This window comes from Zootoca vivipara, chromosome 2 (assembly GCF_965207765.1).
Source record: "Zootoca vivipara chromosome 2, rZooViv2.hap1.1, whole genome shotgun sequence".
NCBI classification, from domain to species: Eukaryota; Metazoa; Chordata; class Lepidosauria; order Squamata; family Lacertidae; genus Zootoca; species Zootoca vivipara.
This window is the reverse complement of record NC_142584.1, coordinates 39467745-39482159: the sequence shown is the minus strand read 5'-3', so window position 1 is coordinate 39482159 and position 14415 is coordinate 39467745. Positions and strand designations below refer to the sequence as shown.

The 14415-nt window shown below is 44.3% G+C and overlaps 1 protein-coding gene and 1 long non-coding RNA gene across 3 annotated transcripts; one reads left to right on the top strand and one right to left on the bottom strand.

Annotated features, from left to right (window-relative positions):
• Positions 1-2226: 2226 nt before the first annotated feature.
• On the bottom strand, positions 2227-8354 carry LOC118079953 (epoxide hydrolase 4). Of its 2 annotated transcripts, XM_035104769.3 has the most exons (8): positions 8006-8354; positions 7018-7279; positions 6575-6660; positions 5460-5635; positions 5117-5245; positions 4394-4497; positions 3088-3227; positions 2227-2674 (listed from the first exon to the last, which is right to left on the bottom strand). In XM_035104769.3, the coding sequence occupies exons 2-8, from the start codon at positions 7258-7260 to the stop codon at positions 2455-2457; spliced, it is 1098 nt and encodes a 365-aa protein (XP_034960660.1). In that variant the 5' UTR covers positions 7261-7279; positions 8006-8354; the 3' UTR covers positions 2227-2454. The 2 variants fall into 2 exon arrangements, with proteins under 2 accessions (XP_034960660.1, XP_088519238.1); XM_088663112.1 differs by lacking the exon at positions 7018-7279 and having other exon boundaries at positions 8006-8334.
• On the top strand, positions 8223-14406 carry LOC148686820 (uncharacterized). The gene is made up of 3 exons (XR_015948422.1): positions 8223-8530; positions 10832-10891; positions 13970-14406. It is a non-coding gene; the product is annotated as an uncharacterized LOC148686820 (long non-coding RNA).
• Positions 14407-14415: the final 9 nt, after the last annotated feature.

Here is a 14415-nt window from a genome sequence, read left to right as displayed (position 1 = left end):
CGCCATTCTGCCTCATGTTTTGTTTATTTTATTTATATATTTATTTTCTTATACATTTAAGTTACACATTTATATTCCACCCTTTCTCCAAAGGAGCCCAGGGTGGCAGAGAGGTCGATACAAGAACATTGCAGTTGTTTCTTCAGTATACAGTGGGAACTATACAATGATGATCCTAGACCAGTGATGGCGAACCAATGACACGTGTGTCAGACGTGACACGCAGAGCCCTCACTGCTGGCATGCGCCCCATCCACCCATTTGCGCTGTTGTTGTTGTTCCCCCCCCCATTTGTTCTCCCGCTCCGCCTCACGCTACAGCTTGTCTCCGCTGTTAAAACCTGGATCCTTTTTTGTTGTTGTTGCTGGTAGCCAGAGATTGGTTTTTTTAATCCTTTCTGTGCTATTTTTTCTGGCGCTTTGGCAGACGAAGATTGGGTGTAACAGCGTTCATTTTTTAACCCGTTCTGTGCTAGATTTTTTGGCACTTTGGCAGACTATGTTGGTGCTGCGTTCCAGCGAAGGTATTATTCGTCATTTGTTTCTGTTCTCTTTCCCCCCCCAAAAGCGCAGCAGCTTTGGGGCACCCCCCCAAAAAAAAACCAAAGCAACTTTTGCACCCCCCCAAAAACCTCCAAAACTTTGGTCAGCAGCTCCCCCCCAAAAAGCTCAACAACTCTGGGCACTTTGTGATAAATAAGGGGTTTTTGGTTTGGTTAAATAATTAGGTTTTGGTTTATTAAATACAGTTATATATTACAATTATACATTTTTGTTATTTAAACTATAAATATCATGAAATTATGGTTTTTTTTCTCGAAGTGACACACCACCCGAGTTATGCTCGGGTTTTTTGGCGAATTTTGACACACCAAGCTCAAAAGGTTGCCCATCACTGTCCTAGACCATAACATTATTTGATAATATGCGGAATTAACCACAGCAAATGAATGCCACCATAAACCCCAGTTACAGAAAGCTGAAGGTCAAACAAGACAGCCTGTTAAGACTTCTTGAAACTTGGTCTTCCTTATCCGCTAGCATTTGCTGATTGTGCTTTGGCAGCAGGTTGCCTTGAGCCTAACCTGGCCCCCAGATCTTGGTACTTCTGAACTATCAGATGTCTGCCGAGGGTCAAAACTACATGCAACTTTCAAGGGCACAAAGCAGCTTGGCGGGAATAATGTTCAGCAGAAAACCAGTCCTGGCAACTTATCTGAATTGGAAGCACATTACAGATTAGGGCCTTGTGGCTGCTTTCCCTCCAAAATAAAAATAGGCTAGTCAGGCACACTTGTTTAAACACAAAACGTCACAGGTAATTTGGCCCATAGTAGTATTAGGAACTGGCACTCCATCCCTGACTCAATTCCTGCCTCCGCACAGCAGCAGCATAGCTGGCGGCACAATTCACACTAGAAGCTCTTGTACCTTTAGCTTGCAATTCTAGAGAATATGCCCAAAGGGCACATCTGCTTTGTACCAATTTCAGACTCCCACCATTTGGAGCATCAGGTCCACAACACTGGAGAACAATACCTGTAGTATCAAAACTCCTCTTTATTATGGGGGCTGCTTCATGGGCAGACATTCTCTCCCAGAGCAATGACTAGCTTTAATCCTGGCAGATGTGAAGCTTCCACCCAACTGTGTTCCTATAAGTCACCTATATATGTTCCTTTTGCACATATGTACACACCCACTGATGGTCTTCTTGTCATTTCTCCAGTCCACCATGCATGCGGGATGAGGCACACACCATGAGATCAGTCACTGCACCCTCTCTTTGGCAAGAGCAGTGGATTAATTCAAGCCTAAGACATTCAACTAATTGTCCTACGTGTTACCAGGATGTTCTCAGGGATAGTCATGTTCCCAGGTAATATCACGTTAAGAAGCAGCTTCCTCCTAATGTGTCATTAACTCATTCCAGGTAGACAGTGAAGTAAGAAGGCTGAAAATGTTTATTTCAATGTGATCCATGCCAAGGGTCGCTTTCCTGTGTAGTTTGCCAAGGTAGTAAGATGCCAGTGAAAATGGGTGTGAAACAGCAACAGGGAGCATAGCTTAGCTCCGGATTCTGCTGTGTAAGGCACACTCAACAAAAAGCAATATAGAAGGAAAAGCTGTGCTCTTCTGTGAGTATTAATGCCAGTATACTACAGCTGGAAGACCTGCTGAATGCAACAGCTGTGCAGTTTCACCATCAGGAAGCCTGTATCAGAAACCCTGAAGCAAATCCTTTTTATTGTAGTGCAAAGGAACACAGATTTGTAGCAAAACCAGTTAAAAGCTGCCTGGGACTCATGTTCCAATATAGGGTAGAAACATTCCACCGGACACAGAGAAGGACCAGATCTCCAGTGTCAGGTCAAATGGCTGTTCTTGTAATTTCCAGCATGCTGGGTGGTAGGGATGCTTGTAGTGCACAGAGGAGTCACTCCCTTTTTCCGTCTCAGTCTCTCTGAAGGAGGAAAGCCCACATCAGTTGATTGACTTTTTTAGGTTGCTCCTCACTGACCCAGTGGCCAGCTTCAGGGATGCGCTGCACCTTGATGTTCTTGCACACATTCTGCTCCATAGGTACGATAAGCCCTTGTTCCAAGAATACATCATTTTCTCCCCAGATCAGCAGGGTGGGCACCACAATATCCTTGCGCTTTGCACGAACCCAACTGTAGGAGAAGATACACAGAAAAGAAATCTGCAAATTGGCATTGGACAGAAATCAGTTCACCATTTTGTGCCACTTATCAGAGTTGTGTCATTTTCTATCCTAGGGAGGCTCATGCACTGCAGCCATGACATAAATCTGGAAAGGCAGCACACCCACACCTTAGCTACAATTCTATAAATGAACATTCTTTTAGAAATTAAAGTATCTCAGAATGGTCACAGGATTTTCTCATCCCCTTTTCTGAAATTTAAATACAGATTTGTGGAGGAGGAAGAGTGTTTTGCCCCTCAGCACCACATGATCCAACAAATATTAGGATCAGAAGGCTACTGCTGCCAAGCAGTTCCTTCCTCTGCGAAAAAAATGCCGATCCCACCCATTATTCAAAGCTGGGAAAATATGGGCTCTCACGTGGACATGTTCCTGTAGTAATTCATGGGTGGTTCTAGACCTCTGTCCTTCGAAAGGCCATACAGATAAGCCTCCAACTCCTCCTCTGTCAAATGATTCTGGTCCCCAGTCTTCTTGCTAGTCATAACAGACTTTATTAGCTGTAGAGAAAAAGACACAGCAGCATGTAGAGGCTAATTAAATGCACACCTCCTCATCCTGTACAATACAGTCTCCTCAATAAGCCAGAGGCAGCTCATGACACTAGAAAGATTTGTAAAAATATTTGCTTAAACCACCTTGGGCAGGGCAATGGAGTAAGCAGTGTTGCTTCCTTTTAAAAACAAAAAACTGCCCCTGCCCATATGTCTTTGCCTGATAGATCAGCTTAGTACCGTAGTATTTAAAGATTTCCCCAGCCTGCCTGCCTCCACTATCCACACAAAGGTAATCTGCTACTGATCACCTGCCCTATTCACACGAGTGAAGACAAATGCACTAGCTCCATCCTATGTCACAAGCTGGAGGGTAACCATCTGCAGCAGGGAGACTTTTCCACTTGACTCAGGTAGGCCTCCCATGCAATGTAGATTTCCCAGGACTCTACATCACAAGAGGAGCCTACATAAAGAGCAGCCTCCTTGTCAGAGATTGTCACCCTCCAAATAATCCAGAGAGCGTGGCAAAGCAAATGTACTTGTGCCTGCTCACATATCCCACTTGTTCATAGTATGCAATGTCTGAATAGGTTATGATGGCCCCTTGTTTAGCGTAAATACAGTTGTATCTTGGTTCTTGAATGTAATCCATTCCAGAAGTCCGTTTGACTTCTGAAAACATTCGAAACCAAGGCGTGGCTTCCGATTGGCTGCAGGAGCTTCCTGCACTCAATCGGAAGCTGCAGAAGCCATGTTGGAAGTTCAAGTTCCAAAGAACGTTTGAAAACTGGAACACTTACTTCCGGGTTTTTGGCATTTGGGAGCCAAAACGTACAAGTTTAAACACGAGGCACTCTATATGGAGTGAGGCTGTGGTGGAGGGGGTAGAAGAGACAGGGTTATGCTTCTTACAAACCAAAGCAGAGAGAATCACCCTTCATGCAGAGCTGAAAGCAGCCTGGCAGAAGGGTTTGGGATATGCCCATGAAAACACATTTTAGATTTGTAGTTCAGCATTGAGCGAAGAGAATGAACAGTCACCAGCAGAGAATAAAATGCTTTGGCTTCACAAAGTTACACAGACAGCTTGGAAAAAGAGATTTGCTGTATTTACATTCCTAATGCAAGACGGCATGAATGGTGAGGCAAACTCCCCACCCTGCACTCACATAGAAGTCATCTAAGGACCACAGGAGCTCTGGCAGCTTTGGCAGCTGGAACAGGAACATGTAGTTGGATCGCAGCAGCTGGGTGGGATATTGTGAAAAATATTCTGCAAGGTGGAAGGGAAAATAAGGTGCCCTGCCACACATTAAGTATCACCAGAACTACTCATCAAGAGAATCAATATATGGCCCTTTGCTGTTGTTGGTTTTTTTTTTTTGCTTTTGCATCTATTTTATGCATAACTGAAATAAAAATACTTTATAAAAAAAACAAAACAAAATCACCACAACCAGAAAACTATCTTCAAATAAAGTAGAGGGCTCAACTGGGGTTGCTCTCATCTATTTCCCCTCTAACATCTGAATCAACTTGCAGTCCAAGCAGTGGGGGGGGGGGAGAAGCTTGGTGACTGTGTATTTTTAATGTACTCCTGGTACAAGACTTCCATCTAATCATAAGCTGTGTTGGTGTGTGGCACTTGGATAGATCAGACAACCTCCCTTCCTCTTCCTCTGAAAAGAGCTGTAGTGTAACAGTGATGGCTTATGCAAGTTCTGCATCCTAAGGGCAATGCAGTCACAGTGACCATTTAACTGTGCAGCAGGGACTAGTCCCCGGCAGATTCAGGCTCCTCTCTCCCTTTTACAATCCTGCTTAGAATTAGTGAATGCCAAAAGGTGCACACAATCGTAGTGAGTACCAAATCCCGATAGCACAAGCCTCACCTGCTAAAACATGTGGTTGAACAGCATTCATAATAATAAGCTTCTCCACCAAATTGGGGTAACAGGCAGCAAACTCAGAAGCTATGGATCCACCCCAGTCATGCCCCACCAGGATGCACTTAGAAATCTCTAAAAGACAAACAGAAGGCATCAGAACAGGGACAATGTGGACAATTGTTTGACAATTCCCCAACCCAAACACTGATTCATTTCCAGGAAGCCCCATTAAGCATCCATGTAACACTTGAAAGCTTAAATAGGTTGAATGCATGACACTCTCTTCCCATTGCCAGTAGCCAGGCAAACCAGACCCTTCCTCCAAAACAACCATTTTCACTCTCACCATTCTTCTCGCTGGGGCTCAGAGCGTCAATGACACCATGTACATCTGCCAGCAGAGTTTCCCTCTGATAGTGCTCAGAACCAGCTGGTGCATCGGAAAAGCCATAGCCCCGCAAATCAAGGGCCACCACCTTAAATGCCCGCTTAAACTCCTGCAATTGATGGCGCCATGCAAACCTGTTGAAATACAGCCAAATTACAATGGGATTAAGTAGAGAGGAGGGCTTCCTTGCTCTACAGCTGTTATAGTTTTTGCCTCTCAATTTTTTGTATATATATGTTTTGAATAATGACTCCCCCCCTTGTTGTTCTTCTGTTCCAACAGGCTTTTGGGAATTGACTGCTTTTAATGAAAAGACCGGTGTTTTTATTGTACTTATTTGTATGCTTTAAATAGATCTTATATCTGTATACAGTTTTAATTCTATTAAGATTTAATTGTTTTTAATGATATTTTTTTCTATATTTTTAGCTATTTTTGTTTTTAATCCGAAAGCCACCTTTAGTCTTATCAGGGAAAAAAGGCATGGTATAAGCAAATATATAATAATAATAGCAATACTAATGGTGAACACCTGATGGTCATTCACTGTGCAATATACAGTGGTGCCTCGCTAGACGAATTTAATTCGTTCCACGGGTCTTTTCTTATAACGAAAAATTCGTCTAGTGAATCCCATAGGAATGCATTGATTTTTTTTATTTTTTGCCCATAGGAACACATTAATTGAATTTCAATGCATTCCTATGGGAAACCGCGATTCGCTAGACGATTTTTTCATAAAACGAATTCGTCTAGCGAGGCAACCTCCGCTCGAAAAATCCTTTCGTTAAGCGGAAATTTCATTAAGCAGGGCATTCGTTAAGCGAGGCACCACTGTAGAAGCTTGATAGCATGTAGTTGAGTAACATCATCTCCTCTAGGTCATTTCCTTAGGGAAGTTAATCCTCCTGTTCAATACCTTCTCCTTAACTTTACAGTAAACTCCTCTAACACATTGACTGACAGATCTGTGAGCTGACTTCCTGCACGAGCAGGAATTTACCTGCAGTAAATTGATATCAGCTCCAGGCATTGCACTTCTTCCAACTACCACACAGCATAGCGACACTTACCAGTTCTGGGGAAATCCATGCAAGAAAAGCATCAGCTGGGCTCCTTCCTCGCCAGCAGCAACATAGTGAAGACGCAGCCCTGAGTTCTTGAGCCCCCAGAGGACAGAGAAATAGGACAGTTAAACACAGACACAGACAAGAACTAAGAGTTTTGCATGCATAGAGTGAGAGGTTCACAATCTGTGACATCTTCTGTTAAGAGGCAGCTGATAAGAAAGACTCTTTGCCCTTAAGACTTTGAAGAACAGCTGTCTGTCACCATTGAAAATATCATGCTAGAGGGACAAATATTTTGTCCTGGCAATAGGCTGTTTCCTATGTTACTCCCAGTCTATCAAATACACAAGCAGCCCAGAATCCTGCCTTCACCTCCTGCTTCAGCTGCTGTCTGTGACCACCTGACTATGGCCTCCCCCCCTCCACTTTCCTGCCACTGTACTCACTTTTAGCGTCACAAAGCTGTGCTCCCCATGCGAGGCATCAGTGAGGCATCTTGGTGGAGTCGCCCGCCTCTTCTTGCGGAGCACCTGGAAAGGGCCCCTAGACACCACCTGCCATAGGGCCCACCAACAGTAGAAGACAGCAGCAAGGAAAGCGGCACTATACATAGACAGCCGGGACATAACATTAAAGACCTTCAGCATCAGGCGTGTGGGGATCAGTAAGAAATGCGAGAGAGATGCCATCTCCTCCTGCTGTCTGGTGCTGCAAGAGAGAGGCCACAGCTCAGGGGTAGAGAACATGCTTTGTATGTCAAGGGTCTCAGGTTCAATGCTTGGCATAAGGTAGTTCTTTTAGATACTATTGAGAAGGCCTTTAGGCCACACACACAAACACACACATGACCTGTAGCAGTTTAAGTAACTAACAAAACAGTATTCTAGTTTCAATGAGGGTACAGGAAGCCTAGGCAGACATCACTAGGATGATGTTTAGAAATCAAGTTCTTCCCTTCGCAGCAACAAGATGGTAATTCTCTCCCGGGATGCTGCGGCAGCTCCCAGTTTCTGTGAGCTACAATGAGCAGGGCAGAATTTCGCACAAAAGCTACAGGTACCATAGCAGGGAGGGGGGTGGGAATCAACAACAAACTCAAACCAAGTGCACTAAGCATGCGATCCTAACCCCATTAAATGAAATCAACCCAAGTGAAATCAATAGGACTTCCTTCTGAGTAGACGTAGTTAACGACCGGGCCTCCTTCCAGCGAGGCTGAATAAGATAGGAAGATCTTCCTGCCAGGCTTGTTACGGAGTCCTGCCTTGAGGCCAAAGGCTAGGAGGCCGAAATTCCACAGAAAGTCTCCCGTCGGCAATCTTCCCCAAACCCACGTCCGATTATCGCCCCGCTGACTCAGGTGGCGGAGTCCATGCAATTCCTCCTGCCAGTCAGAAAAGTGCTAATCCTAACCCGTATTGCCACTTTTCCTACCTGCTGCAATCAGTGAGGAAAGCCACTCAAATTCTGGCGTCAAACAATCCTTTGGTAGACGGTGCCTCGAATTCAGCTCCCCGAAAAGGTGAGCCCCGTAAGTAGCTCTGCCTGCTCCCCCATCGATCTCCCACACTCTCAACCTTGCCGCTCCTGCCCTCGCAATTCAACCTGCTCCTGCCTCCGTTTAAAAAGCCGCCCCTCCAGCTCCTCCCCCACTGCGAAGGCCGCTATCTATGCGCTGGTGGGAAGACGCTCTGCAGCCGAGGGCGGGGAAGGCGGAGGAGCTGCTCGCCTCACGCCTCGGGGCCTCGCGCTCTCCTCAATGTAGCGTCGGGCGCAAAGCTCTGCCGCGTCAGAGCGACCACGAGGGCAAAGGCCGCTCGGGGGGCGAGAGGCGGTTGTTGTCCCCGCTTGCTTGACGGAGCTCAGGGCGCCGCTTCGACTCCGCGCCCGCCGAGAGGGCCCTGACCTCGCCCGAAGGAGACTCCGTTTCTAGCATGGTGGCTGGCAAGAGAGAGCCGGGTATTGGTCGAGTTCTTTTTCCTCAATAAAACCCCCACCTGTTAAGTCTCGCTTAACTCCCAGGAACCTCGCAGGGATTCAAGGAGGGGAAGTGGCACCCCGTCCCCGCCCGACGCGCAAATGGCCTTTTCTTTCATTTAGCTGAAGGGCCCCACTCGGGTTCAAACCATGGGCGTAGCCAAGCCCCCCATAATCCATACAGATCTGAGGTTCTGCCCCACCTAACAAAAGCCTGTTGCCCCCCCCCAAAAAAATCCCTGGCTACGCCAATGGTTCAAACCCCACCTCAACCCCGAGTCCGACCCATGGTCGTTCCTATAGAGCGGAGTAACCGACCCCGTTGTTAAGACTCCGAGCAGATCCAAGTTTAAGGGTGTTTTTTTTTTTGCTCTCCCGGGCCCAGAGACTGAACAAGTTTGTTTTAGTTTTGTTTATATATATAACAGATCTACCCCCCAAACGGTTTGCCATAAATATGAAAATTACCGATAAAAACAAAGCAATTAAAACATTTAAACATAATTAAAATTAATGGTGAAGGAGATTAAAGCACGTCAAACATAGGTGCGTCCTGACAGGTGTACTTTGGGATATAAACAGGAAAAGACAGGAATTCAACCTGGGCGAGTTAAAAGTAACCACCCACATACCACCACAGGTGGATTGGGGCCGAAGCATATTATTAGTAACAGAACATAATACAGAAATGTAGTTTGATATTAAACAAAACGTTCATTCCCAACTAGCTGTGTGTTTTACAATAGGTGTAAAATGCTTGGTCCTACTCATTTGGGACTTCATAGTGTAGGGGGAAAGCAGCTGGGGAGGGGGAATATAATAAAGTGTATGAAATTATGCATGGTGTAGAGAAAGGGACAATAGGGAAGGTGTATCCTTCATTTAACCTGTTAAATGATAGGAGACTGAAAAGTACTTCTTCACACAATGCATAGTAAATGCAGAAGTTGTTACCACAGGAAATGGTGATAGTCACCAATTTAGACACCTTTAAAATGGGATAATTCCTGGAGGGTAGGGTTATCAAGGCCATGGTAGCTACCTGCTACCTCGAGTCTACCTCTGAATTCTAGTTCCTTGGTAACAGCAGCAGAGTGCTGTCATGGTCATGCTGTCCTTGTGGGCTTTTCAAGAGTTAAGATCAGCAATGATAGCTGGTGAAAATATCAGGATGCACATCCTCATTCTCAGGACACATTAAGCGTCACATGCTAAAATGGGTGGAGGAAACGGAATCCTCTGCTTAGCTCATATGTAAATAGTGTCACTTGTTAGATAAGTTGATGTGGACGTCACTGGCTCATGAAGGTTGTGAAATTGCCCATGAACTGAAGACTGGAATCCTGATATGTGGTATTCATGTAGTCCAAAAAACCCATTTTACTCTGGAGAAATATGAAAATTCATACACACACACACATATATTTTAGAATTTCTAAAAATTCTAAAAGTAGAAGCAAAAAACGCCAAGAGCCAGCACTAACAATATATTAAAGAGAAAAATAATACAAAACTTATTGTTTAAAAAGGAATGTTTTCAAGCTATTCCCCCCCCCCCAACACACATTGCTTCCCCAGATTTCCTGTTGTAAAAAAAGAGCAAGGGACAAAGCTGAGTTATTGCTTTCCCTTCCCAAGGTGCTTTCAGCTGTACATCATTGGTGAACAGAAAGCTTTTAAAAGTTGATTTCCACCCTTCCACATGCCAGAAACCAGTGTTTTACATCTAGCTCTGGCCTCAATACCATCAGAAACCACAGGGTTTCACCCACTGCAACCTCCCTGGTATAAGAGCTATTTGTTTCAATGATTGGTACCAACCGCACCATAATTATCCAACTAAATGGGTGGCATTAAGTGAACCCTTACTGAGCTATTCCCACGCAATCTTGGGGACTGAAATTTGTCGTGAAATGGGGACTCCCTCTTTCAGTGGCATATTCCTGCAAAAGTGGGTGGGCAGCCAGGTATACTTGCCCTGGGGCCTTGGAGGACTAAGTTGGTGGTAGAGGGGGCCTCCATGGACCGACTGCTTTTTTGTTTGAGTTAATAAATTTATTCTAACAAGACACTTCCCAGGCTTCAGACAAGCTCTGCATGGGCTTGCCACTGGGGTATCACAATTGTTCAAATACTTGCAACATGTTGTAGAAAGTAGACATTTGATAAAACATGGTCAAAATCCTGATTACTGAGACATCCATCTGCTCAGAAGTTAAGTTGCAGGCCTAGGCCATCCTGCTGCTTATATGCCTGACCTTACCTATTTGTTTCACCCTTCAGACGACAGCTTCAAGATGTCAGTTTTCCCAGGAGAATACTCAAGCTCCCAGTGCAAACCAGGTAAGAAACACAAGACTGCGCAGTTGTGTTAGGGATACTTGCAGCTCTAGGAATAGTCCTGGGTGTCACCATTCAAACCAGCTCTTTGGACAATAAAACAAATTTGCTTATTATATCTGCAACAAAATGTTGCAGTATGGAGTGCTGTCTTCCAGGGTACGCTTATCCATCATTCCTCCATGTGTTCTTATCTCCAAACTTAAAACACAGCATTCTGTGGCCACTGAGCATGCTGTCTCATTGAACTGTGTTTCTCCCCACATTCCACATATCTCTTGTACTTCCTCCATGCCAGCTGATACCTTCCTTGGTGTGCACGGATGAACACAAATGTGCTGTCTATAGGCTTAAGATGCATATTGCTGCTAGTGTGGCTAAGAACATGTCACTCGCGTTATTAGCAGCTATAATGAATGTATCCTCAATTAAGGATTGCAGACTTGCTGGCAATAATTACTTGTGGGACATGGGAACGTTTCCAGAGCTTGCCATTACTAGGAATGGGTATATAATACCAGGGCTTTTTAAAGCCGGAACTCAGCAGAACCTCTTAGGCGCATTCTGGCAGCCTTTCAGCTCAACAAATTTGGGTGGATGCTCAGCAAGTTCCACCACCTTTTTCTAGAAAAAGAAACCCTGTATACTACTACCGCTATATGCAAACCAATACCGATGTGCATCTGATAAGAATAATAACGTGCTCGCTTGTATACTGTTATAAATAACGAGCTATGGCCTCTTAAACTATGTGTGTGGGGTTATTGGTTTTGTTTGTTATTATGGTATGCATTTCTGTGGTTTTATATTGTAAACTGCCCTGTGATCTTCAAATGGGTGTTATAGAAATTTAACAATACCCTCTAGTAAGGGAGCCTGTCAATATCCAATTTGATTATATGAGGTGTGATCATTCCACCACTATGAACAGAATTGTATCATTGTGTGTACCCTATGGTAATAATAGTGAAAATTGGTATTAATCGTGTGTGTGTGTGAAAATCAGCTCATGTGTTTGTTCCAATGTCAGCTTTAATTTCCCACCCATCAGAAGAGTTTTGAAGTATGTTCACCTTCCAGAATTGAGGAGAGGTACCCCATCTGCTTTCATACATAAACCTATAAAAAGCAAGCTCATCGGCATACTGGGACTTACTCTGCCTCACAAGCAAGGTCTGGTGGAGTGGGGAATCAGCAATTGCAGCAGAAGCTCACCTAGGGTAGGCAACCACACCCTCTCCCTTCTAGGGGGAAGGCAGGGTGGTGCTTTGCTCTTCCCCCTCAGCAACGCCAACTGTCTCCATGAATCGTGGAGAAATTAGGAGTAGCGGGCAGCAGTGGGAATAGCACTCCACTGCAGCTGCTGCCAGTATTGCCTGCTGCTGCCTGTACTACATACAAAACTATTTGTAGTAAAAAGTATACTGGATTAAGTCAGTCTGCTGTAAAGTGGGACTAAGAGCAGAGATTTTTCCAATTTGTAACGCTTCCCTTAAAAGAGGGGTCATCTGATCAAAATAGCCTTTAAAACTGTGAATTGGGGAGATCATAACGAACAAAGACTTGAATGTTTTACAGTTCTTCCTTCTACTAGTGGTTTTGTAGGCACCTGCACACTGAGCAACACTGATCCCCACTTTATATTCTGGCCATGCAATCCTATTACTATTGCTCTGATATTTGATGTAATCAGTCACATAGCAGATTCAAACGGTTGTCACATCACTACTGTTTTTATCATTTCTGTAGCAATGGAGTGCCCATCATGATAATTCATCTTTGCCAAAATACCAGCTGTTCTAGGGTTTTAAACTTTGAGCAGAATGCAGGAGTGTATGTCCTGGCAGGGGCAGATTGTAAGGAAAATGTTACAGCCCTTTTGAGTATTTCCACTTGCTCCTCAGTGATTTCTGGATACAATTCAACTCAAGATGCTAGTTTTGGTTGCAAAGCCCTTTGATGGTGTACGCCTCTTAAAGATGCTGGTGATACTAGCCTGCTTGAGATCACCATCTGTGCACACTCTCAATGGCAACTTCTGCAATTGCAGGGCTTCCTTCTCCTGAAGACTCGGCAGAGTCCGAGGCTGTTTCAGGATTGTTGCAAACCTTTTTTATTTGGACTGGTTGTAAGCAGCTATGGTGGGGAGGTAGGATAATGGGTTATATAAAATAATAATAATAAACTTACTGGTTGGTATTTTTTTTAATAAAAGTTCACTCAAAGTGAATTAACAACAGCAAATGAATTAATGACTAAATGAATAAATAAATAAATAACATACATTAAAACTAGCATAAAATGAGAGAGAGAGAAAAAATCAAAATCATATTGTTTAAAGGCAGGACTGACACAATTCACTCAAGGAGGCAGGTAGATTATGGGGGTTATGGCACACTGCTGACCTTATAACATCCTCTGGACCTTTGCCCCTCTTGGCTGATGAAAACTAGCAGGGAGGTGATTAATGCCTCCTTGTGAGAGGGGGTGGTCCCTGCCTGCTTGAAGGAGGCAGTGGTAAAACCACTCCTCAAGAAACCCTCCTTCAATTCAGAAAATCTAACAACTACCAGCCAGTTGCTAACTTTCCCTTCATGAGCAGGGTTCTTGAGTGAGTGGTTGCGCATCATATTCAGGTGCTCTTGGAGGAAACTGATTTTCTAGATCCATTTTAGTCAGGGTTTAGACCCAAGTTTGGCACAGACACTGCTTTGGTTGCCCAGTTTGAGGATCTCTGTCAGGAGATGGGAATGTGCCCGTTAATTTTCTTCAACCTCTCAGCAGCTTTCAAATACCATCAACCATGGTATCCTTCTGGAGCAACTGTCCAAATTAAGGGTGGGTGGCACTGTTTTGCAGTGGTCCCAGTCCTACTTGGATGGACATTTCTGGAGTATAATGTTTGAGTGTGTTTTTCGGCACCATGGAGCCTTCAGTGTGGGGTTCCTCAGGATTTGATTTTACCTCCTATGCTGCTTAACATTTACATGAAACTGCTGAGTGAGGTTATGCAGAAGTTTGGAGTACGTTGTCAGCAATATGCTGATGACACTCAGATCTACTTTTCCATTACATCTACAGGTATGGCAGTGGATGTGCTGGAATGTTGTCTTGCCTTGGTAATTAACTGGATGAGAACTAACAAATTGCAGTTCAATCCAGATACGACTGAAACGGTTCTTTAAACTGGGTGGATGGGAGATTGTCTGCTGTTGGTGGGGTTACACTCCCTCTGAACGAGCAGGTATGTAGCTTGGGGGGGGGGGTACTTCTTGATCCTTTGCTGTTGCTTGAGGCTGAAGAGGTGAATATGTTCCTCTTCAACCAGGCCTTGGGCTAATATACATCCTATACCCTTTAAAATGTGTTGGGCAGGAGGAACAGAGGTTACTGGTGTTTTGGTTTTTTGCTTATTTTTATTATATATTTTGTCCTATAATCTTGTATTTTTATGCTGTGAACTGTCCTGAGATCTATACAAATTTAATATAAATAAATAAACAAAACATCGTGTTTTTAGTACTGTC